Genomic DNA, 26,223 nt, shown 5'->3' with positions numbered 1-26,223 from the left:
TGCCAAAAGTCATAAAAGTGCGTCTGTATTTGGGAGATTCATGTGCCGATTCTATAAACATTTGGATCTCCGATGTATAAGCTACCAGCAAAGAATGGATATTGGGAAATGAAAGAATTTTATAGGTTACTTATAACTTTTTAACATAGACCATCACACTGATATGCTTTATAATCCATTTGAGTTTTTATACTATTAGAATTTAAGAGCCTAAATAAAAATCCTCGCTCGTTTCTTTCTGAAGAAGGACTGCTTACTGAAAAAAACATACACTTAATAAAATAAAAACTTTTTAGCTCCACTTAATACCTTCTTTAAAAAGCAAAGCCTGTCTCTGGGGGAGGTAAATTCAGTAAATAACGAGAGATATCTAGAAAAAATTACTTTTAAACCAACACCAATACCCCCACAATAATTAATCCTACTAATAAGAACTCACAGAAGCCACAATCATCTTAGTCAAACGCAGATGCCTAGCTCATCCCCCGTGCCAATCAATTCAGAGCTTTCATCTTCACACTAAAGAAGTTTTAATTTTTTTTCCCTACAACTTAATTTCACCCCGGATAGGGAAAATCCATTTTTCAATTGGCACTAGATGGATGGCCGAAAAGATAATATTCAGCAATTTATTATTCTTTTTCCAGGAAACGTGTCCAATGTATTTTCAATCGACTCTTATACTTGGGAAAAAGCTTGGGAAAGCACGTTCCTATCTTCTAATGTTTCTCCGAGATTTCGAAGTGAATTAAAATTAAATAACACTTTCAGGCATTGCAAGTAACATCGCTAACATTAAGTAGAGACACTTTCAGAGGAAAGGACCATATTTATATCTAAGAAGTTACAAAATTTACTTCTTCAAAGTGAAAAGAAATCTCCTGATGGTGAAGCTAAAATCATAGAAGTTTGTGACCATTCAAATTCAAAACTTATTAGGAAACATATTTTCACTTCAGTCTTCTAATGGACATGGGAAGGGATTCGAGTAATATAATAAATAAGTTGAATTTTTAAGACATTGGGAGGAAATGATTGTATGGGTGCAGCCTTGACGGTGTTTATTAAAGCAACAAGTAAGTCAATTTCAAGAATGAATCACACATGTTATCCCATGTCTATTTCGCCACAGTCTATTCAGTTTGTTTCACCCTTAGTTGTATTTTGACTTTAAACTTGAAAATCAGAAACTTCATTCAGTCCATTTATTCCCGGTACCTCAATGTCTGATGTGACGACGCTTTTCACAAAGATGATTAAAAATCATTATGAAACGTTGCTAGAGAATCCAAATTAAATTAACTATTATGAGAGTATATAGCATGGGTCCTACGACAAGATGAAAACTATTGGACCAGACACTAAATTGTGTTGCGAGAGCAACACTTTGGTTTTGTCTCGTTTTTTTTTCCTATACCGCCAGTCTCAGCTTATTCCTGGGAACTGGTAAGGGTCTAACCTGTACGGTTCTTACGGAAAGTTTGGACTTCAGACCAGATTGATGAATATGACATTACATTTTGGAAAGCTCTGTAGAACTCTTGTCTGGGGTCAAAAAGGATGGTTTTTGCTTATCCACGAGCCAGAGCCTATGGTGTGCGATGTGAAGTGGAGTTATATAGCTTATGTCACAGAGGAGTATCTGAAGCTGTGCAGCCAAGCTTTCGTTTCATCAAACCATGTTTCTGCTTTCGAGTGGAAATCGCTCCGTTCTAGCAGGCAGGCACCACTTTCAAGTTGAAGATGGATTAAAATCTACAAATGTTAAATATACGCGGGAGTTACCTGGCACGTAGTATACGTAGTATCACTCCCGTAGTATATGTGGGAGTGATAAATAGAAAAATTTACAGAAGCAAAAATGTGGCATTTTCCCATGGGTCAAGTGCATGGGAAAAGTGCTGCCATCTACTGTTTCTACCCATTTTTGTTCGTGATTTCAGCTGAGTTTATCATTCAGTTTTTGGACTTGGTATTGCGGTAGAGAAATGGTATCAGATGTGCCTAATAAACTTTAAAAGTTCTCTCATTGCTAAAGAAACTAGAGCTTATCCTTTGCTCCTTTCTAAGGGGTGACGTTAGAAAGCTGGCCTACGGCAAAACAAATCAGCTTATGAACTAAGACAGATAGAATTTTTTTGACGGCATTCGATAGCTCTTGATGAGGTGATCGATGTATATGACATCCATTTTTTGGTACAAAAATTCCTTCATGAGGTATACCAGTTTGAAAGTTTCAAGGGGTTAACAACTTCAGTAGTAAGATACACACTAAAACGAAATCTAGGAAGATACAAATTGTGAGACATGTAGAGGACTTGTAAGCAACAGTCGGCTGTTAGGTAATAATCGCCTTCGGCAATGAGGGGTTAGCAACTTTTGCTAGTTGGTGTATCTATTATTTGTTTCCAGTGTATTTGATGGTAAAGCCAATTTGGTTCCAGTGGTAAGACATGTAGGGGACTTGTAAGTAATAATCTGCTGTTAAGCTACAGTCAACTTCAGCGATGAGTGGTTGCAACCGTGCTAGTTGGTGCACCAATTTATTTGTTTCCGGTGAACTTGATGCCTATCACGGGAGAGGGACTTAAAAGTAAGAATCGGTTCACTTTGGGTGAGAAACGGCTGTTAGCTCATAATCATCTTCGGCAATGAGGGGCTTGCCACTTTTGCTAGTTGGTGTACCTTTTATTTGTTTCCGGTGTATTTGATTGTTAAACCAATTTGGTTCCAGTGGTAAAACATGTAGGGGATTTGTAAGTAATAATCAGCTGTTGGGCTACAATCATCTTCAGCGATGAAGGGTTTACAACTTTTGCCAGTTGGTTTGCCCATTTATTTGTTTCTGGTGAACTTTTAAGTAAGAATTTGTTCACTTTGGGATAGAGATTTGTGCAAATTGATGCACATTGTGCTCGATATCTTTAAACCTAAAAGAATTAAGTGTTTACGCAACGGGTACAAACGATAACGTAAAACAATGAGGCAGTTTTGTAATAATTAGTGTCTCCTATGGTAATTTAATCCTTAAAAGTTACGGATAGCTTTATAATACCAACTAGATTATATAAAATATTGTTCCAAGTTTTCACCCGTCACGATGTCTACAATTGAAAAAAAAAAGTTCAACTGACTGCAAAGTCAATTTAGTCCCTTCTTTCGATATTATTTTGTAGTTGTTGTCTTTTCAACGCTGAGGAATAACTGATTGCGTTCTTGTTTGAACATACCGTTTTAAAAACTTCGATAGGCTGACAACTTCATCATTTAACCGATAGTGAAGAAACAAGCACAAACGAGAATGTAAAACAACGGGATAGATTCGTAATAATTACCAGAATGTCATCTATGGTACTTTGACCCTGAAAAGTTAGGGATAGCTTTATAAAAGCAACTAGATTATTTAAGACTAGCTGTTGGGGTGGCGCTTCGCACCACCCCAACACCTAGTTGGTGGGGGCAAGCCCCCCCCCGCGCGCGTAAGTCGTTACGCGCCATATTAGTTACGCGCCATTGTAGTTGTGTCCCTGTGTCCTACCTGTGAATATAGATATATATATATATATATATATATATATATATATATATATATATATATATATATATATATATATATATATATATATGTTTTTAACTACGTAAAACTTGCGAATATACAACATTCTTCGCTGTCCCATTGTCTGTGCATATGAATAGATTGTCAGGTTTACCGACTCTTGAACATGCAACATATAATTGTCCATGGGAAAACAATCTGTATTCAGATCTATACCTCATGATTCCTTGTGTCCCAGTGTCCCGGTCGTCATTTGTCTCCCGGTGTCCCGGTCTGTATATACATTCGTTTTTGAATTGGTCTTTTTTTTTAGTTTTTAGTTTTTTACCTTTTTTTAGTTTTTTTAGTTATACCTCATGATTCTAAAGATTGCCCTTGAGCTTTGTTGATGGTGATTGCTAATCGAACATTCCCTGTGTCCCCGTCGTCATTTATATACCCCCTGTGTCCCCCGGCGTCCCCGTTGTCGTTGTGTCCCTGTCGTCATTTATATTCCCTGTGTCCCGGTCGTCATTTGTATCCCGGTGTCCCGGTCTTTATATACATTCGTTTTTGAATTGGTATATGATGAAATAAATTTTTGTGTTTTTCCCCTTTTTTTCTTTTTAGCTTTTTTTTGGTTTTTTACTTTTTTTTAGTTTTTTTTCTTTTTTCTTTTTAGTTTTTTTTGTAGTTTTTACCTTTTTAGTTTTTATTATTTTTATTTTTTTTTTAGTTTTGTTTTTCTCCTTTATTTTTCAATTTTTTTCCTTTTTATCTTTTTTTTTCTTTTTTAGTTTTTTTAGATTTTTTAGCTTTTTTAGTTTTTTTTATTAGTTTTTAGGTTTTTTTCTTTTTAGTTTTTTTTGTAGTTTTTACCTTTTTTTTTAGTTTTATATTTTTTTTTTACTTATGTCTTGGTCGTAATTTATACTCCCTGTGTCCCGGTCGTCATTTGTGTCCCGGTGCATTGTTGACGGTGATTGCTAATCGAACATTCCTTGTGTCCCGGTCGCTTTCTCTTTGAGTTTCCCGGTCGTCATTTATATTCCCTATGTCCCGGTGTCCCGGTCGTCATTTGTGTCCCGATGTCCCGGTCTGTAATTTCGTCAGTCGAAAACATGACGTCAGTCGACACACAAACATGACGTCACTCGACACACACACACACACAGACAACTTATTTTTATATATATAGATATTGTTCCGAGTTTTCATCCGTCACGATGTCTACGATTGAAAAGGATAAAGTTCAACTGGCTACAAAGTCAATTTAGTCCCTTCTTTCGATACTATTTTGTTGTTGTTTTTTCAACGCTGAGGAATAGCCTTTGATCATGTGATTACTGATCGATAGCGAAGAAACAAAACCAAAGTTTTGCTCTCGCAACACTTTAGTCGGAGAAGCCGGACAAAGGTTGCCGCAACACTTCATGTTGCCCAGGCAACGTAGGTCTAGTTTATAATAAAATTTGACGTTTTTATCACTAAAAAGCCAAATTCTTAGTTCATTATCAATGATTTAGCTGAATCCATTTAACAATACCCCTAGAAGATGCTACAGCTGTTCCCTTTGCGTGTTCACCATGAAAAAATTTCCGTAACTATCGCACTGCAAAATCTGTTTCATCACAACAATTTCATGAAAACAGTCCCATTGAATTGCAAATTTCATTTTATTTAAAGAGTAGTTTGCGATTCAAACTATCGCATAACTCTGAGCAAACATTTTTCACCCTGGTGTTCCTTAATTTCTCTTTTCGGCATGCAATAAGTCAATAAATAAACCCTATAGATACAATCTATTGGACTTCAACTAGAATGCAACTGCAAATTTGCGTATAGTTACCAACACCTCTGAAAATTAAATTACCGTATATATTTCTGCGAAAAACAAAAGAGGTAATTGGTTGACGTCATGACACTAAAGGAAGTACTTGAAAATGAACCCGTGTTGACGGGGAATTTTTCAGTCTCATATCATACATCTGTTTAAGCTTAGTTAAAGGTAATGTTCAGATGCCAGAACTAATTAAGCAACAGACAAAAGAGCATTAACCCATCATGTATTTGCTAGTAGTCTAGAAGAGAAAAACGGTCTAAACTGAATATAAAGCGTCTTCTTCGACCTGGTGGAAGCATCCTTGTACTTTTATCACCAATCATTTCAGGAATTGTAAGCAGCTTCTTTGAATTTAAAAAAGAGAATAGGAGCGACTACAACTGTTAGAGGAAAAGCTAGGTGAAGTAAAAATTTCACTCCTTCAGTTTTAAAACTCAGTATCTATCCTAAAGAATACCATCGTGGCTACTGCTCTTAATGATCTGTCGGTTTTCAGGAAAAACATTGTGTCTTAGCCACACAAAAGTACTTCGGACAAAGTTTTGGTGAAATCATGCATTTTAAACCCTAAATTACTTGTCCAAAAACTTAATGTGTTCCAGCAGAACTGATCCATAGGTCTAGTAAATAAAACGCTCAATCATTTTCCTGTTTGATTTCTTTCAAATCTTTTATGTGATTATGCTCACTGTCATTTTAACAACTGAATGATTCTTTATATAGTGCGCGATGAATTAGCTGTTAAACTGCCCTGGCCTTCTGGACTAAAAACTATAAACACATTTTTCCCAACCTTAAGATAGGTCTTTTATATTGGCTAAGTATTGATCTGAGGAATTAGGTACTTAAAAATCATATAATACGCGGAATTGACGCATCTTTATTTCTGCTATGCTTACATTATTTGAATATGATTGCCGCAATTTCTGGCCAATCATCAGCAATGGCTGGATGGTGGTTTTACCACTATGAAACAAAATTTGTGATGCAAAGATGAGAAACCCATTTCAAACACAGGTGATATAATCAAAACCCTCTTATTTTGTGTCAAACAAAAAAGTAATTTGTAAAATTACTTACTTGTTTTGCGTGGGCTAAAATTTTTGGAACATGGTGCTTTTTTCAAAGTTGCACTTTTTTGGCAGATATGATTAGTATCATGTATTTTGTCCGAATGGCAATCATCATGAATAATATCTAAACTAACACTGCTAACATGACATAATCACATCGTTTTAATTTTAATACTTTATTACGGTAATATAGCGGTAGCTATATTGCTAGCTACCGCTGCAATCCATTGCTACCCATACAATTCAGAGATCCTTGCATTATACGGTGCATTCACACTTTACGGGGTGATCCAATTTTTCTCAAACTCTTCGGCTTACTTTAATTGGATTTTGTAGGTTAAGTTTGCTCTTTTGAACTCTCCCTTCATTTAGGTCTTTCTGATATGTGTAAACAAAACAGTATTTCTTTGGAAACAAACTCAAAGCAGAAGAAAATTCAAACCAATTACTACAAAAGGAAATAATGCTCAGATCGGTTTCAGAGATATAGTGAAGATCTGGGTAGAAAAAGGGTCGCTTACAATTCAGTTTATTTTAGATTTTTGTGGGTGATTTGGAAACTGGCGTAAAGGACTTTAACTATCTGGCGAAAATCTTCTGCCGTGCAATTTGGTTCGGAGAAGTGCGACAAATTTAGATCGGTTGCAATGTTGCTACAATAAAGTAAAAAAAAAATGGCAAAAGCCAGTAAAGATAAAATTGAATCCTTTAATTTCAAGGATTTGGTTGCGGGTGCTCCTAGTAAAGGGGAAATTAGTTACTTTGATCATCTTTACAAAGAATTAAAAAAGACGTCAAATACCAAGCAAGCTGTATTTGGAGGCGTATCTGGATGGTTTGTAATTTTTGCTAAAATTGTAGGCAAAACATGGAAAACTTATGAAAGATAGGGTTTACTAATGAACAATAATACCATTAGATTTTTATTCTGTTCGTTCTTCAAATTCCATGGTTTACTTTCTGACAATGCAGCCCCCCCCTCAAAGAGGTCCTGTTGGCTATATAGGAAAGGTTAGCCCTAATTGTGGCAAAATTTATGATTATTTGCCTTTATTGATCATGGAAGGTAATCTGTTAAGGCTAATTAAATTAATCTTTTGGGAATGAATCTATGGTCTAACATATATCCTAGAAATGTAATTTTTTCTTGCTTCTGGGGTTTGGAAGATTTCATGCACAATAGGTATGTCCCTGTTCAAGTTCTGATAAAGACTTGGCTCTAGATACATTCTTGAAATTTTCTCTCACTTGATTCAACCACTTTCCCAGTCAGGAAAAATGCTAAATTTTTCAGATTAACTCACTAATGAGAAGCTAAGAACTAAGCATCCTTCAGAGTCAGAATTTCAGCCTTAATCTAAATATGGTATTCATTTGTGTTGTAAATCAATCCCCCCTCTGGTACAGCTAGATGTGTAAGGTTTAGAAAGGTGAAACCAACTAAGATTTGTGATATTAGATGCAAGCAAAGCATATGCAATTCAAATCTTATTAGCAAGGTTTTGAATTACAAAACCATGCTAAAAAGGGATATTCCTGACAATGTTCTAACATATAGTGACTTATGTTAAAACATACTTTAGTCTCCCCTTCCCTCATGTGCCAAAATGTATGCCAAGTTATGTAGGCTTATACTCCATGGAACTTTCATTAGCCAACTTCTTCATTCTGGCACTTGTTGCCATTGCTGAATTTTGAATTGCGTGTATCCATTACAATTAATATGAAGAAGAGAATTGCCTATAGAAAATCACATGCTAAGGTACAGATACTACTGCAGCCACAATTAACTGAGTAAATACAATTTGGGAAATCTATTTATTTATTAGAGGGATAGGGGTAGGAATGACACAAGTATTTGTCATGTACCATGCCTTTTGCTTTATCTGTTGTGATGCTCCCTTTTTTTGTTTTTAATCCCATTTATTTGTGCTTCAAATTCATAAAGCAACCCATTAAGCTTTTCTTCCATTCTTTTTGCTTCAGCTTTAGCTTGTCTTCCAACCACAGACAATATGTTCCCCTATTTGATGTCATAGCATCACCATGGGTTCAATACAACCACCCATGAAAAAAATGCAAATTCTTCCTTAAAATTGTAGCATTTTAGGTTGTTGTTGTGGCCAGACATTTCAGTATGCCAAGTTTTTAGGAAAAAACTATTTAGCCAATTTTAAGACCCATCCCCAGCACTTGGCATGCAACAGATTTGAATGTATATTGATTTTTGCTGTAAGTAGCAACCACCAAATGAGTCACTTTTGTTTACTACTTTTTCCTTAGGAAAATGGATGCCTCCACAGGGATGTCATTTAACCCATATGTCTTTGTTCTTCACTTTTATTTAATTTGTTCCATTCCTTGTGGTTGTATGTCTTGTAACCACATACAAGACATATGTAAACATATGTCTCTGTTGAAAATTCTAGATTAGTTTCTCCATCCTGAAAGGGTTGTCTGCTTGTTCATCCTAGGATATTCTAGGATATCCATTTCAGAGGGTACCCCCTTTAGGGATTACTATTTTTTGTTTTTTTCAATATTGAAGTTTATGTATAACTATATATTAAAATACATATTGCCAAACCTTTGTTACTTTTAAGTGTTCAGGTGGTGGGACAAAAACTTCTTCTGTTACCTCAGTAGGTCTTTTGTCATTACAAAAGACATGTCGCTGAACCTTTGTTTCTTTTAATTGTTCAGGTGGTGGGACAAAAAACTTCTTTTTCTTCCAGCAACTCATCTAGTCCAGGTTTTTGATTTTCAAACATATGATAGGCATTAATAACCTTATCCATGTAAAAATCCAAAACCTAATAATCATCACCTCCACAGGGATGTCATTTAACCCATATTTCTTTGTTCTTCACTTTTATTTAATTTGTTCCATTCCTTGTGGCTGTATGTCTTGTAACCACATACAAGACATATGTAAACATATGTCTCTGTTGAAAATTCTAGATTAGTTTCTCCATCCTGAAAGGGTTGCCTGCTTGTTCATCCTAGGATATTCTAGGATAGCCATTTCAGAGGGTACCCCCTTTAGGGATTACTATTTTTTGTTTTTTTCAATATTGAAGTTTATGTATAACTATATATTAAAATACATATTGCCAAACCTTTGTTACTTCTAAGTGTTCAGGTGGTGGGACAAAAACTTCTTCTGTTACCTCAGTAGGTCTTTTGTCATTACAAAAGACATGTCGCTGAACCTTTGTTTCTTTTAATTGTTCAGGTGGTGGGACAAAAAACTTCTTTTTCTTCCAGCAACTTATCTAGTCCAGGTTTTTGATTTTCAAACATATGGTAGGCATTAATAACCTTATCCATGTAAAAATCCAAAACCTAATAATCATCACTATCATTTTCAATTTGTTTGCTTTGGTTTACCTGACCTGATCCATGTCACAATCCAAAACCTAATAATCATCACTATCATTTTCAATTTGTTTGGTTTGCTCTACCTCGGCTTGTCTTTCGACACTATGACATACATATTACTGAACATTTGTTTCTTAACAAAGGTATGGTAGCAATTAATGATCATATGCATGTCAAAATCCCAAACCCATGATCCATGTAAAAATCCATATAAAAATCCAAAACCTAATAATCATCACCTCCACACTCACTATCATCACTATCACTATCAATCACCCACATCACTATCATTATCAATTTTGACACGTTTTGATTCTTGCTGTTCAGGTGGATTTTTATTGACTCCCTCACATGTTTGATGCCATATGTCTTTTAACCACGTTTGTATTTGCCTTTCATTTTTATTTTTGACTTGTGCACATAAGCATGTCTTCTAACCACATGTGTTGTTTCTCTTCATTTTCATCCTTGACACTCCACCACTTATCTTCTAACCACGTGTGTATTTAGTCTTCATTTTCAGTTTGACTTGCGCAAATGTTTGATGTCGCATGTCTTCTAACTGCAAGTGTCTTTGCTTTCCATTTTCATTTTTGACAGGCCACCACTTTTCTTCTAATCAAGTGTACCTTTGCTCTTCATTTCATTTTTGATATCCTCTAACTGTTGTTTTCACATATCTTCAAACCAATTGTATCTTTGCTCTTCATTTTTTGGATATTGATTACTTCAGACAATTTAGCATTGGCTTTTGCTTTTGCTCCTCATATTGGTATTGTTACAATTGATGGTCCAGGTTGTCCATTTTCACATCTTATCACATTTGATAGTTCAGGTGTTGGTTCCAAAAAATTTGTTTTTTGGGGCCTTCCAACAAACATTATATTATATAAATAATTGAAGCATTTGAAACTCAATAATCATATTTACCCACAGGGATGCCATGGATATTCTGTGGTAGGCACAACACTTGACTGGGTAGAGAATTTAGAGTGCCAAAACCCTATAGGCAAGTGTATTCTCCTGATGAGCCCTTGTGTTGGGTTGTTGCCTCTGAATTATTTGTCTTTACTGTTTTTATTGTTTGGTAAATGACAACTTATACTTATTGACGACATGACTGCCTGTCAATGGATTATTCTTTATGGTTGATTTTGTATGGCTATCCTGTTTGACCTATGTGGTTGTATGGATGAGTAGGGCTAAGGCCTCATTCAAGTGCTGGTCTATATTAATAACTAATTTGGCAAAACAGTTTTCCCTTTCTCCTTCTATCTTTTTTTTTTTTTTTATGTGTTTGTGCTGTTGCATTGATGATTTCTCTTTCCGTTTTTTTTTTAATTTGATGATGCATTGATGATCTTATATATATATATATATATATAAAAATAAGTTGTCTGTCTGTCTGTGGATGTGTGGATGGATGTGTCAGGTGACGTCACCTGAAAAAACTGGATCAGGTGACGTCAAAACTGAAAAAACTAAAAAAAGGCAAAAACTACAAAAAAAACTAAAAACTAATAAAAAAAATAAAAAAGCTAAAAAACTAAAAAAACTATAAAGGTAAAAACCAATAAAAAACTAAAAAGGCAAAAACTACAAAAAAAAACTAAAAACTAATAAAAAAAGTAAAAAAGCTAAAAAACTAAAAAAACTAAAAAAAGGTAAAAAACTAAAAAAAATAAAAAATAAAAAAAAACTAAAAAAAAGGAAAAAACTGAAAAATAAGCTAAAATAAAGGTAAAAACCAATAAAAAACTAAAAAAAAAGGAAAAAACTAATAAATGACGACACTCAAAGAGAAAAAAAAGGCAAAAACTACAAAAAAAACTAAAAACGAATAAAAAAAATTAAAAAGCTAAAAAACTAAAAAAACTAAAAAAAGGCAAAAACTACAAAAAAACTAAAAACTAATAAAAAAGCTAAAAAACTAAAAAAAATAAAAAAAAGGCAAAAACTACAAAAAAACTAAAAACTAATAAAAAAAATAAAAAAGCTAAAAAACTAAAAAAACTAAAAAAACTAAAAAAAGGTAAAAAACTAAAAAAACTAAAAACTAAAAAAACTAAAAAAGGTAAAAACTAAAAGAACTAAAAAAGAAAAAAATAAATGACGACACTCAAAGAGAAAGCGACCAGGACAAAAGGAATGTTCGATTAGCAATCAACAAAGCACCGGGACACAGGGAGTATAAATGACGACCAGGACAAAACTAAAAAATCTAAAAATCTAAATAAACTAAAAAAGAAAAAAAAAGGAATAAAATAAAGGAGAAAAACAAAACTAAAAAACGAATGTATATACAGACCGGTACACCGGGACACAGGGACACAACTACAACGGGGACACCGGGGGAAACAGGGGGATATAAATGACGACCGGGACAAAGAAACTAAAAAGAAAAAAAAACTAAAAACTAATAAAAAAACTAAAAAATCTAAAAATCTAAATAAGCTAAAAAAGAAAAAAAAGGAAAAAAATAAAGGAGAAAAACAAAACTAAAAAACGAATGTATATACAGACCGGGACACCGGGATACAAATGACGACCGGGACCCGGGACACAGGGAATATAAATGACGACCGGGACACAGGGACACAACTACAACGGGGACACCGGGGGAAACAGGGGGATGTAAATGACGACCGGGACACCGGGACAGGGAATGGTCGATTAGCAATCACCATCAACAAAGCTCAAGGGCAATCATTAGAATCATGAGGTATAGATCTGAATACAGATTGTTTTCCCATGGACCATTATATGTTGCATGTTCAAGAGTCGGTAAACCTGACAATCTATTTATATGCAAAGACAATGGGACAGCAAAGAATGTTGTATATTCGCAAGTTTTACGTAGTTAAAACCATATATATATATCTATCTATATTCACAGGTGGGACATAGGGACACAACTACAATGGCGCGTAACTATTATGGCGCGTAACGACTTACGCGCGCGGGGGGGCTTGGGGGGGGCGCGAAGCGCCCCCACCAACTAGGTGTTGGGGTGGCGCGAAGCGCCACCCCAACAGCTAGTATATATATATATATCTATATATATAAAAATAAGTTGTCTGTGGATGTGTCTGTCAGGTGACGTCATGTTTGTGTGTTGACTGACGTCATGAAGTTAGTTGTCGTCATTTTTGCTATGACGGTGACGTCATTAATGGTATTTAAGACATGCGTTCACGGAAAAATGTTTAATTGTAAAATGACTGAAGAACCTACAATGGCAACAGCCGAGGAAGCTGCTCAAAGAGTCTATGCCAAAAAACTTGCTGCTGATAGAGAAAGTCAGAAAAGAAAGCATGCCAAGGAATCAAAAGAACAGCAAGGAAACAGGCTTGAGGCTGATAGAGAAAGAAAGAACAGAAAGCGTGCCGAGGAACTAACTGAGCAACGCGAAAGCAGACTTGCTGCTAAAAGAGAAAGTGAAAAAAGAAGGCGTGCCGAGGAACTACCAGAGGACCATGAAACCAGACTTGCTGCTAAAAGAGAAAGTGAAAAAAGAAGGTGTGCCGAGGAATCAAAACTTCCTCTATTGGCTGCACCACCAGAGCCATTGAAGACTTTCCTTACTGGAACTACGTCAGAATCCAAGCCTTTTTTGTCACAAATCAGAAAATACAACTCATGTTTCCAAATGGCGTCGTTTGGAGGCCAAATCGAAAATCCAGATCAATTTATGTCTACTTTCTAAGTAAAAGGGCAAATTTATCCCAATACCTGCTGATTTCTGTAATTTAGTGACGTCCAAAAATGAATTGATTGAAAAAGTATTTCCGAATATTCTAAAAAATTATAAAAATAATAAATGGCTAAGTGAAAGAGCGATTCTCGCACCCAAAAATATAGACGTCCACGAAATCAACAATATTGTTTAGACAAAGATTCGAGACCAGGCAGTCCTTTACAAGTCAGTCGACACAGTTTTGGAACCAAATGAAGCAGTTAATTATCCATCTGAATTTTTAAATTCCGTGGATCTTTCAGGGTTTCCACCACACGTGCTACAACTAAAAATAGGCGTACTAATAATACTTTTAAGAAATATCAACCCATCAAAGCTTTGCAATGGCACGCGACTTGCCGTAAAAAACAAAACAATGGAAAACCTAATAGAGGCCACAATCTTGACAGGGCCTTTTGAGGGTGAGGCTGTTCTTATTCCTCGCATTCCCATGATTCCAACGGATCTGCCTTTTCAATTTAAAAGATTGCAATTCCCAATTCGATTAGCATTTGCAATCACCATTAACAAAGCTCAAGGTCAATCATTAGAAAAATGTGGTATAGATCTTAATACTGATTGTTTTTCCCATGGACAATTGTACGTTGCATGTTCGAGGGTCGGTAAACCTGACAATCTATTTATATGCAGCGACAATTGGACAGCGAAGAATGTTGTATATTCGCAAGTTTTACGCAGTTAATTTGTATTGTATCTATCTATCTATCTATCTGTATAAGAACGAGTTGTGTGTATGCATGTTTGTTTGTTTGTAAAAAGAGCGTTTGCATATGACGTCATTATTAGTACATACGGCTTTGTATATGCACAGACAATGGGAAAGCCAAGAATTTTGTATATTCGCAATTTTTACATAGTTTGAAACACATATATAAATCTATCTATATTCACAGGTGGGACACAGGGACACAACTACAATGGCGCGTAACGACTTACGCGCGCGGGGGGTAATATTAGTTATGCGCCATTGTAGTTGTGTCCCTATGTCCCACCTGTGAATATAGATATATATATATATATATATATATATATATATATATATATATATACATATATATATGTTTTTAACTACGTAAAACTTGCGAATATACAACATTCTTTGCTGTCCCATTGTCTGTGCATATAAATAGATTGTCAGGTTTACCGACTCTTGAACATGCAACATCTAATGGTCCATGGGAAAACAATCCGTATTCAGATCTATACCTCATGATTCTAATGATTGCCCTTGAGCTTTGTTGATGGTGATTGCTAATCGACCATTCCCTGTGTCGCCGTCGTCATTTATATATCCCTATGTGCCCCCCAGCGTCCCCTTTGTAGTTGTGTCCCTGTGTCCCGGTCGTCATTTATTTTCCCTGTGTCTCGGTCGTCATTTGTGTCCCGGTGTCCCAGTCTGTGATTTCTCTTTGAGTGTCCTGGGCGTCATTTATATTCCTTGTGTCCCAGTGTCCCGGTCGTCATTTATATCCCCCTGTGCCCCCCGGCGTCCCCGTTGTAGTTGTGTCCCTGTGTCCCGGTCGTCATTTATATTCCCTGTGTCCCGGTCGTCATTTATATCCCGGTGTCTCGGTCTGTATATACATTCGTTTTTTTAGATTTGTTTTTCTCCTTTATTTTTCATTTTTTTTTCCTTTTTTATTTTTTTTTATTTTTTAGTTTTTTTAGTTTTTTAGCTTTTTTAGTTTTTTTATTAGTTTTTAGCTTTTTTTCTTTTTAGTTTTTTTTTGTAGTTTTTACCTTTTTTTAGTTTTTTTAGTTTTTTTTTACTTAAGTCCTGGTCGTCATTTATGCTCCCTGTGTCCCGGTCGTCATTTGTGTCCTGGTGCTTTGTTGATGGTGATTGCAAATCAAACATTCCTTTTGTCCTGGTCGCTTTCTCTTTGAGTGTCGTCACTTATATTCCCTATGTGCCGGTGACCCGGTCGTCATTTGTGTCCCGATGTCCCGGTCTGTAATTTCGTCAGTTGAAAACATGACGTCAGTCGACACACAAACATGACGTCACCCGACAGACAGACCCACACACACACAGACAACTTATTTATATATATATATATATATATATATATATATATATATATTTATATATATATATAATACACATATATAAATACAATTGTCACATATGTTGATAAGGATAGGGGTAAGGAATGCAAGTGGTATTCCTTTGAAAGGCATGGTCAGTAGATTCAAAGCTCCTGCTAAATGGTCTGGCCAATGAAGGGCAAGCTGTTTCATGACCAGGTCTGTTCAACAATAAATATTTCCTCTTCACAGTCTAGAGTAATTTGTAATTGCATTCTCAGGGATATGCTGCACAAATGCCACTATTTGGGTTTACAGGTAACCTTCTCAACTTGTCTGGAATAATTCTGTCTTTAGATAACTCAGTTTAAGATTAAATGCATCAAAACATAGAATTTTTTCATTTAATTAGAATAGCTCTACCCAAGTAAAGGTTCATCCAAAGCCTCAGTTGGTCATACCTTCTGTGTTGGAGCCTTCTAAGCTGGTTTCTTCATGTATGTCCAAAAGCTGTAATCCAGGCTCCACTGTCTATAAGTAATTTGGAGATACTAAGAAACACTCAGTGTCTGGTCCTTTTGTTGCTGTAAAAGAATTGCCATTGAAGTTGAGTAATTTGGCTAAAGACAGTGACAATTTTTTTTCATTTTATTCATAACAGGAGAAAGCTATAGACTTGTTGCAGAACAGGTCTATGGTGCAATAGGCACAGTACAAGCCAGTACAATAGGCTTGTCCCAATCATCTTGGTAAAACTTTAAATATTCAGTTAAATATGCTGTTCTGTTGATTAGTTATGTTCATTGTCTGTATTTTTTTTTCAGTTTTTTTTTGTTCTCATTGTTGGTTTTTGAATAGATTCAATTCAAGTATATTTTTCTTTGTCAAATGTTCATGTACCATATATTGTTTTCATTATCTTTCTTTTTATCATTTACTTGTATTCTAAAGCTTTTTAAAGCATGACATTAAAATTCAAAGTATTTTAACTCTCTGGCTGCTAGTATACCACTTTATAAGAAAGGTGATAAGAGTGAGTGTTGTAATAATTGAGGCCTTTGTCTGGTCTCTGTAGGTACCAAATTACTTAGTAATATGATAATTTTTAGGCTGAGAGAGGCTGTAGACAAAGTCTGAAGAGAAGAACAGTGCACTTTTAGAAAAGTTAGAAGGATGTGTTAACCAAATTTTCACTCTTAGGCTAATAATTGAGAAGTGTCTTACTCATCAAACACTTTTGGTCATCAGATTTATAGAATACGAGCAAGCGTTCAATTCTGTTATTAGAAGAGCTTTAGCAAAGGTTCTATCCTTGTATGGTATACCAAACAAATACTTTAAAGTGATTACTGCTCTGTATGAGAATAACACTGCTGCAGTTAAGGTAGGAAATGATGTTAGCAGCTGATGGCTTAATATATTTTTCCTTTGTTCTAGGTTTTTATATATACCAGTCATGATTTAATGTGTTTTAAAACGCTTTGTCAGCTAATTTACACATATTTAAAATCTCAAATTGGCTCTAGATTTTTTTTTTTGGTGGGGGGAAATCATGTTTTATTTATTTAATTTAGTTCAGTAGCTTCTTGAATCCAGTCATAAAATTCATAAGTCAAGACTCTTTTGTTGCTATTGAATACATTTCACTATTTTCAATATTCTTTAGGTTTACTGGCTATTTATTCATGAAGGCTGGGAAAGCACTTGCAGTGGCAACTGGAGGCACAATTCTTTGCATCTATTTTGCTCAGTCAAAGGGCTACCTCAAGATCAATTGGTCAAAGGTTAACAAAGATATTGAGAAAGTTACTGAAAAAATTGGAGGTGAAGAAAATCAAAACCCATTGGCAGACTCCTTTGATAAGGTATTTTTTTTTCAAAATATTCAGTACAGTAAAAATTACCTTTAAGTCAATAAGATTTAAGCCTATGTTTGTGAATACATGAGAGCCTGTATCAAGTAGGAATAGCTGTACATAAAGCTTTTTTTCTTTTCTGAGGATGGTATGTGAATCTAATGAAATGTCCTATCTTCTCTTTTGAATTTGTTATAGGAGGATTTATTGCTGCATGTGGCCTAGCAAATCATTTTATCTTTTTTTAGTTTCCTTTATCAAGGACTGACTGAATATCAAACCACAAGGTTTACAAAAAATGTGGTTCTCTCCTGCTTTCTATGGCTATAATGAGAGAGAAGTTGAGATGGGTGGGACATGTTTTCCAGATTAAGGATGACATATTGTCCTTTTTGCTTGTCCATTTATTGCTAAAGAAAAGTAGGTCTTCCCTGAATTGGGTGGTAATGAGGCCATAGGAAAGGATCTAAATAAAGCTGAAACTTCTTGGGAGGGTGTAAAGATAGAAGCTTTGAATAGGTTGGGATGGGGGAGTGCATAGCTGTCTCTTCCAAGCAGGATGGTACTGCAGTTAATTCTTTGTAATAGTAATTTTGGTTAGTTATTCTTAGTAGTGATTACTCCCATAAGTATATTTTTTTCACTTGTAATAAAAATCAGTAGTATATACCGTTGGAATCTGAGACTAAAATTTGAAATTTTGTTTAAGATTTTTTTTTTATTCGTTAGTGTATTGTTGTTGAGAAATCAAAATGAAATAGTTTTTAATAGTCACGCAAAATTTTTTGAAAACCTAAATAAAATGAACTCAATAAAATGAATGATATGAATGCACCACACATTTGAGCCTTTATTGTGAGATATGGCTAGAGTGGGCATTTTTTCAAAGCCCATTGGGATATTTGGAAACCCATGAAAGTCAACATTATGCCCAAATCTTTATCAGCTCAGAAGAGGACTCAGTTTTTGGCCTTTTGGCCATACATAGTTATTTGAGATATTTTTTTTCAAACATTCAATTGCTTCTGTGTTCAAAGGTGGTACATACAGATCAAATGTTAGTGGTAAATTTTGAGTGGGTAAAAAGCATGACAGCAGCGACATTTTAAACTAGCTTTTCTCCTTTTTAGTCTGTTTGAGGAGGAGGGAGGGGGTCTCAACCTGCTTCTTGTTTTCATATAAGTTTTGCATAATGAACAGGAGTCAAGGTGTTCAAATACATGGGTAGCTGGATCGATTGTAATTGTGAAATACTGACTGAGGTTAAATGCAGCTTTAGTCAGTCAATCAGAGCTTTTAATAGACTAAAGCCCATTTGGAGAAGGAGCAAATATTTTTTATGACTGAAGCTACATCTCTTCAGTAGGAATTTGTGAATAACATACCATGAATAACACAGTTGATAATGCTGGAAAATTCACCACTATCTTCAAAAGAAAATCTTTGCATTCGAAAATTTATGCCCAAGGAGGATTTTTATGGCACTTCGAATTAACCAAGTGACATATAGCAATCACAAATTCTGTCAGTCTGTTGGTCTGTCTGTCCTGGTTTTGCTAGTTTATGCACTTCCAGATAAGCTAGGACGATGAAATTTGGCAGGCGTATCAAGGACCGGACCATATTAAATTAGAAATACTCGTTCCCCGATTTGACCATCAGGGGAGGGGGGGGGCTGGTTAATTAGGAAAAAATAAAAAAAACGAAGTATTTTTAACTTACGAACGGGTGATCGGATCTTAATGAAATTTGGTGTTTGGAAGGATATCGTATCTCAGAGCTCTTATTTTGAATCCTGATCGGATCCGGTGACATTGAAGGAGTTTGGGAGGGACCTAAAATCTTAGAAAATGCTTAGAGTGGAGGGACGGGATGAAACTTGGTGGGAAAAATAAGCACAAGTCTCAGATACGTGATTGACATAACCGGAACGAATCCGCTCCCTTTGGGGGAGTTGGGGGGAGGGTTAATTATGGAAAATTAGAAAAATGAGATATTTTTAAGTTAGGAAGGAGTGATCGGATCTTAATGAACTTTGAAATTTGGAAGGATATCGTGTCTCAGAGCTCTTATTTTGAATTCCAACCGGACCCGGTGACATTGGGGGAGTTGGGCGGGGAACCTAACATCTTAGAAAATGCTTAGAGTGGAGGGATCGGGATGAAACTTGGTGGGGAAAATAAGCATAAGTCCCGGATACATGATTGACATAACCGGAATGGATTCACTCTCTTTTGGGGAGTTGGGGGGGGGTAATTCTGAAAAATTAGAAAAATGAGGTATTTTTAACTTACAAAGGAGTGATTGGATCTTAATGAAATTTGTTATTTGAAAGGATATCATGTCTCAGAGCTCTTATTTTAAATCCCGACCGTATCCAGTGACATTGGGGGAGTTGAGGGGAACCTCAAATTTTGGAAAACGCTTAGAGTGGAGGGATCAGGATGAAACTTGTTGGGAAAAATAATCACAATTCTTAGATACGTGATTGAAATAACCGGAACAGATCCGCTCTCTTTGGGGGAGTTGGGGGAAGGGTTAATTCTAAAGAATTAGAAAAAATGAGGTTTTTTAAATTACGAAGGCGTGATCGGATCTCAATGAAATTTCATATTTAGAAGGACCTTGTAACTCAGATCTCTTATTTTAAATCCCGACCGGATCCAGTGTTACTGGGGGGGGGGGGAACAAAAATTTTGGGAAAAGCTTAAAGCAAAGAGATCAGGATGAAACTTGGTGGGAAGAATTAGCACAAGTTCAAGATACGTGACTGATATAATCGGACCGGATCCGCTCTCTTTGATGGAGTTTGGGGGTGGGGAGTAATTTGGAAAAATTAGAAAAAATGAGGTATTTGTAACTTACGAACTGGTGATCGGATCTTAATGAAATTTGATATTTAGACGGAACTTGTGCTTTAGAATTTTCATTTTTAATCCCCACCAGATCCGGTAACATTGGGAGGAGTTGGAGGGGGAACCGGAAATCTCGGAAAACGCTTAGAGTGGAGAAATCCGGATGTAACTTGATGGAAAGAATAAACACAAGTTATAGATACGTGATTGACATAATTGGAACGGATCCGTTCTCTTTGGGGGAGCGCGGGGTTGTTAATTTGGAAAAATTTGAAAAATTGAGGTATTTTTAACTTAAGAACGGGTGACCGGATCTTAATGAAATTAGATGCTTAGAAGTAACTCATGCCTCAGAGCTCTAATTTCAAATATCGACCAGATCTGTTGACATTTGGGGGAGCTAGAGGGCAGAACGGAAAATCTTGGAAAACGCTTATAAATGTCTTAGATACGTGGCTGACGTAACCGACTGGATCCGCTTTTTTTAGGGGTTGGGGGTGGGGTTCAGTGCTTTGGCGAGTTTGGTGCTTCTGGACGTGACAGGACGATGAAAATTGGTAGGCATGTCAGGAAGCTGCACAAGTTGACTTGATGAAGTCGTTTTCTCCGATTTGACCATGTGGGGGGGGGCTGAAGGGACAGGAAAAATTAGAAAAATTGAGGTATTTTAACTTACGAGTGGGTGATCGGATCTTAATGAATTTTGATATTTAGAAGGTCCTCGTGACCCAGAGCTCTTATTTTAAATCCCGATCGGCATTAAGCCACTGATTTTCCTTTTAAAGCAATCTATTGATTCTTAGAATTCTGCTAGAGCTCATACCATATGAGCTCTTGGCTCTTCCAACCTCGTCACAAGTGCCTTAGGAGCTCTTAGCTCTTGTTAATATAAGCTGGCAAGCAACTGAGAGTCAGCAAATCTGAAATCCACAGTACAAGGGGCCAGCCTTTCATGACTTTTGCTCTAAGAAAGAAGAGGTGGAACAGTTTAGTACATGCAGTCATTATCAAAGAAGGTCGGCTTCCATGGACAACCTACAATTGGAAACCAGACAACAGTGAAAGACAAGGTGGTCCAAAGGACACCTTATAGTGAACTTTTGACCTAGATTTGAGATCAGCTGAGATCTCCCAAATACCTGAATGGGAAGACGTCACCGCTGCAGCATCTCTTTGGGATGAGAAGAGAGGTTCGTTGATGCCCCATGCAGCATCAATGACTCCAGAGGAACTAAGGTCTAAGGTGAGGTATCCCTCCATCCAAGGGACTGTATTACACCTATTATTAAATTTTGTTATAACATTTGGTCCAACATATGAATAGTAAACCAAAATCTTCATTGTTATGGAGAAACATCAAAGAGATTGAAAAATATTCTTTTCTTGACCAGTAAAAAAGACTGTCAACGAGTGGCAATGTCAACAAAAAAAAGACATTAATTCTTATATTCCACAAAACTATTTCGAAAATAAAACTAATGAGCTGCATTAAATCGTTATTTACTGCACAGTTATTGGACCTTTGAACTATGCTGAACAAAATGGTCTCAAAATTTCGATCAAACGACTTTGCGGGGAGGGAGCTGGCTGCCCAAAAATTGGTCACTTAAAAAGGGCACTATAACTTTTAATTTCTGTTTGAGTGAATCTTCTCCCGATATCTTAGGACCGTTAGTTCGATACGATCTATCATGGGAAAACCAAACAAAAGAAATAAGAAAAAACATATATCCTTGATCTTTCTTCTGACAAAAAATGCAAAATTCCATGTTTTTGAAGGTGGGAGCTAGAAACCTCGACAGGAGGGTTGTTGAATACGCTGAACCTGATGGTGTGATTTTCAGTAAGATTCTCTAACTTAGTTAACGGGGGGAGGTCCCCCCTTTTTGAAGACCAGACATATCTTCTCAGGCTTAGATCTTTGATAGATTGCAATAAACTTAATGAATATTATTTATTTAAAATAAGTACAATAAGCCGATTATTAAATGAATTTATTGGTATCAAAATTCTGTTTTTACAGTTTCGGTTACTATTGAGCCTCGTCGCTCCCTACTTACAGTTCGTTACCACGAACTGTTAAGAATGGCGTATCTATATTGATCTCAGGAACCGCTACGTATATTAAGGTGAAACTTTTTGAGGACTGCTAAGTGGGATGTTAAATTAAATTTATGGCACTTTTTAAGGCACTAATTTTGCTATTAAGACCAATTGAAATAATTCGTTACAAATCATGAATTAATTACGAATTGCAATATTTTCTCACCTGGCAGGCTTTTAGTTTGTTATGGGCCGTTTTTCCTGCTTTACTAGATAGCAGATGTCACTGTAATTACATATTTGGGGTTTATATGAAATTTCTCAGAAGTCTTCTGCTATCGACTAAACTTTGCTTACTTTTTTGAAAAAGTTTAAGGAAACGTAACTTTTTCCCGACAACAATATTGTCAACCATGTCCTTTGAACAAAATACATGCACAAAAAAAAGTTTGGATAGTGATATATAGAAAACAAATAAATGATTCTGAAAATAGGCCTATGACCAGTAAGGGAAACAAAGAGAACAAATTCAAACAATTATTTTGCCCGTGTAGAACAAGGCATCTTCAGCATAGAAAAAAATTAAAAAGAAACAAATATAATCTAAAAGTAAAATCATATAAATAAAAGAATATGTATAACTAAAATAGACTAACTAAAATAAATCTATATGTATAAAAATAAGTTGTCTGTCTGTGTGTCTGTCTGTCAGGTGACGTCATGTTTCTGTGTCAACTGACGTCATGAAGTTAGTTGTCGTCATTTTGCTATGACAGTGACGTCATTAAAGATATTTAAGACATATATGTTCACGTAGAAATCTATTAATGTTTAAGTTTAAAATGACTGATGAACTTACAATGGCAAAAGCCGATGAAGATGCTCAAAGAGTCTATGCCAAAAAACTTGCTGCTGATAGAGAAAGTCAGAAAAGAAAGCGTGCCGAGGAATCAAAAGAACAGCAAGGAAACAGGCTTGAGGCTAAAGAACGCAAAACCGCGCAGTTAGATGAAGATCCACCTGGACAGCGAGAGTCAAAACATATCAAAACTGAAAATGATAGCGATGATGATTGGGTTTGGGATTTGACTTGGATAAGGTCATCAATGCCTACCCGATTTTAGTTGTCGGCGATATGTATTTAATAGTGAAGCTGAAAAATAAAGAAGAAAAAGAAAACTGAAAAAAGAAAAAATGTAAAAAACTAAAAAATACTAAAAAGAAAAAACACTCAAAGAGAAATTACAGACCGGGACACAAATGACGACCGGGACAGAGGGAATATAAATAACGACGGGACACTCAAAGAGAAATTACAGACTGGGATACCGGGACACAAATGACGACCGGGACACAGGGAATATAAAGGACGACCAGGACCCAGGTATTTAAGAATATCGTTCAAAGACAAATTTTTAATTTTAAGAAGACCGTTGAAAGAGAAATTTCTAATTGTAAAATGACTGAAGAACCTACAATGGCAACACCCGAGGAAGCTGCTCAAAACGAATGTGTTCAAGCCGAAGTAGCTGAGTTGGTAAAGCGTTATGTTTCAGGTTCTAGGTCCGAGAGGCTCCAGGTTTGAACCTTGGCTTTAGCATTAATACAAAAGAAGAAAAAACTAAAAAAGGTAAAAACTACAATAAAACTAAAAAGAAAATATATATATATATATATTTATATATATATCTATATATATAAAAATAAGTTGTCTGTCTGTGGATCTGTCAGGTGACGTTATGTTTCTGTGTCGACTGACGTCATGTTTTCGACTGACGAAATTACAGACCGGGACATCGGGACACAAATGACGACCGGGACACCGGCACATCTTATATATATAAAAATAAGTTGTCTGTCTGTGTGTCTGTCTTTCAGGTGACGTCATGTTTCTGTGTCGACTGACGTCATGAAGTTAGTTGTCGTCATTTTTACTATGACGGTGACGTCATTAAAGATATTTAAGACATATATGTTCACGTAGAAATCTATTAATGTTTAGCTTTAAAATGACTGATGAACTTACAGTGGCAAAAGCCGATGAAGATGCTCAAAGAGTCTACGCCAAAGCACTTGCTGCTGATAGAGAAAGTCAGAAAAGAAAGCGTGCCGAGGAATCGAAAGAACAGCAAGGAAACAGGCTTGAGGCTGATAGAGAAAGAAAGAACAGAAAGCTTGCCGAGGAATCAAAAGAACAGCAAGGAAACAGGCTTGAGGCTGATAGAGAAAGAAAGAACAGAAAGCGTGCCGAGGAACTACCAGAGCAACGCCGAAGCAGACTTGCTGCTAAAAGAAAAATTGAAAAAAGAAGGCGTGCCGAGGAATCACAAGAACAGCAAGAAATCAGGCTTGCTGCTGTTAGAGAAAGTAAGAAAAGAAAGCGTGCCGAGGAATCAGAGCAACCTGAAAGTTATCGCCTGGCATTCAGGTACAGCCCAGTCGATGATTATAGCTTGAGTAGATGTGTTCAAATCGGGACAATGTCTAAAATTTGTCCCTATTGCAAGGCCTTGAAATTCAATGGTGAAACAATGGGAATGTGTTGCGCCTCTGGAAAAGTTAAACTTCCTCTATTGGGTGCACCACCAGAGCCATTGAAGACTTTCCTTACTGAAACTACGTCAGAATCTAAGCGTTTTTTGTCACAAATCAGAAAATACAACTCATGTTTCCAAATGACGTCGTTTGGAGCCCAAATCGTAAATCCAGATCAATTTATGTCTACTTTCAAAGTGAAAGGGCAAATTTATCATAGAGCAGGGTCCCTTCTACCATTCTCAGGCGAGAATCATAAATTTTTACAATTGTACTTCATCAGTGATAGAAATTCTGAATTGAATGCACGTTGCGAAATTTCTCCCAACGTTGAAAGGACAATCGTTTCCCAATTGCAACATCTTTTCCACGAAAATAATAATTTAGTGCGTCTGTTCAAAACAGCCATCGATTTGATGCCTACTGATACGCATAAAATTGTTATTTCCGCTGACAAAACGCCTCCTGGCCAACATGTGCGTAGATACAATGCTCCAACTATCGACGAAGTGGCAATCGTTATGGTCGGTGATCAGTTTTTACCTCGAGATATTATTCTTCATAAGCGAAAAGCTCAGTTGTTAAGAATTGCTGAAACTCATCGATGCTACGATGCCCTACAATATCCTATCATTTTTTGGGATGGAGCCGACGGCTATCACTTTAATATTAAATTGATGAATCCAGCCACTAACAAAGAAATGAATAAGAAATGCAGTGCAATGCATTATTATTCCTATAGACTAATGATTCGGCAGGATGAAGAAAATTATATTTTAAAATGCCGTGAATTGTTTCACCAATTTGTCGTTGATATGTATGCTAAAATTGAATCAGAACGTTTGCTATATATCCGCCTGAATCAGACCAAGCTCCGCTCTGAACAATACATTCATTTGCGAGATGCAATTATAAATGACGGTAATACCACAAACGTTGGAAGATTAACAATTTTACCTTCGTCATATGCTGGCAGTCCCCGTCATATGCATGAATATGCTCAAGATGCTATTGCGTATGTTCGTCTCTATGGTCGTCCAGATTTATTTATTACATTTACATGTAATCAATCTTGGGACGAGATACTGCAGCTTTTACTTCAAGGACAATTGGCGGTTCATAGGCATGACATTACGGCCCGTGTCTTCCGGCAAAAGTTGAAATCAATGATAAACTATATAGCAAAACTTTAAGTGTTTGGGTCAGTTTGATGCTGGATGTACTCAGTGGAATGGCAAAAACGAGGTTTGCCACACGCACATATACTAATCTGGTTACATAAAAAAATTACTTCGGACGAAATTGATGATGTGATTT

At 36.0% G+C, this 26,223-nt stretch overlaps 1 protein-coding gene across 2 annotated transcripts in view; it reads left to right on the top strand.

Moving 5' to 3' along the window:
- Positions 1-7,069: 7,069 nt before the first annotated feature.
- LOC136041353 (FUN14 domain-containing protein 1B-like) overlaps positions 7,070-26,223 on the top strand; it is a 42,498-nt gene continuing 23,344 nt past the window's right edge. For both annotated transcript variants that reach the window (XM_065725998.1, XM_065725999.1), the window contains exons 1-2: positions 7,070-7,286; positions 17,284-17,482. In XM_065725998.1, the coding sequence (XP_065582070.1) occupies positions 7,126-7,286; positions 17,284-17,482 (360 nt within the window). In that variant the 5' untranslated portion in view covers positions 7,070-7,125. The remainder of the gene's footprint in view (positions 7,287-17,283; positions 17,483-26,223) is intronic.

This window comes from Artemia franciscana, unplaced genomic scaffold (assembly GCF_032884065.1).
Source record: "Artemia franciscana unplaced genomic scaffold, ASM3288406v1 PGA_scaffold_168, whole genome shotgun sequence".
In the NCBI taxonomy this organism is placed as follows: domain Eukaryota; kingdom Metazoa; phylum Arthropoda; class Branchiopoda; order Anostraca; family Artemiidae; genus Artemia; species Artemia franciscana.
Note: the sequence above shows the minus strand (reverse complement) of the source record. Positions and strands in the feature narration are given on the sequence as shown.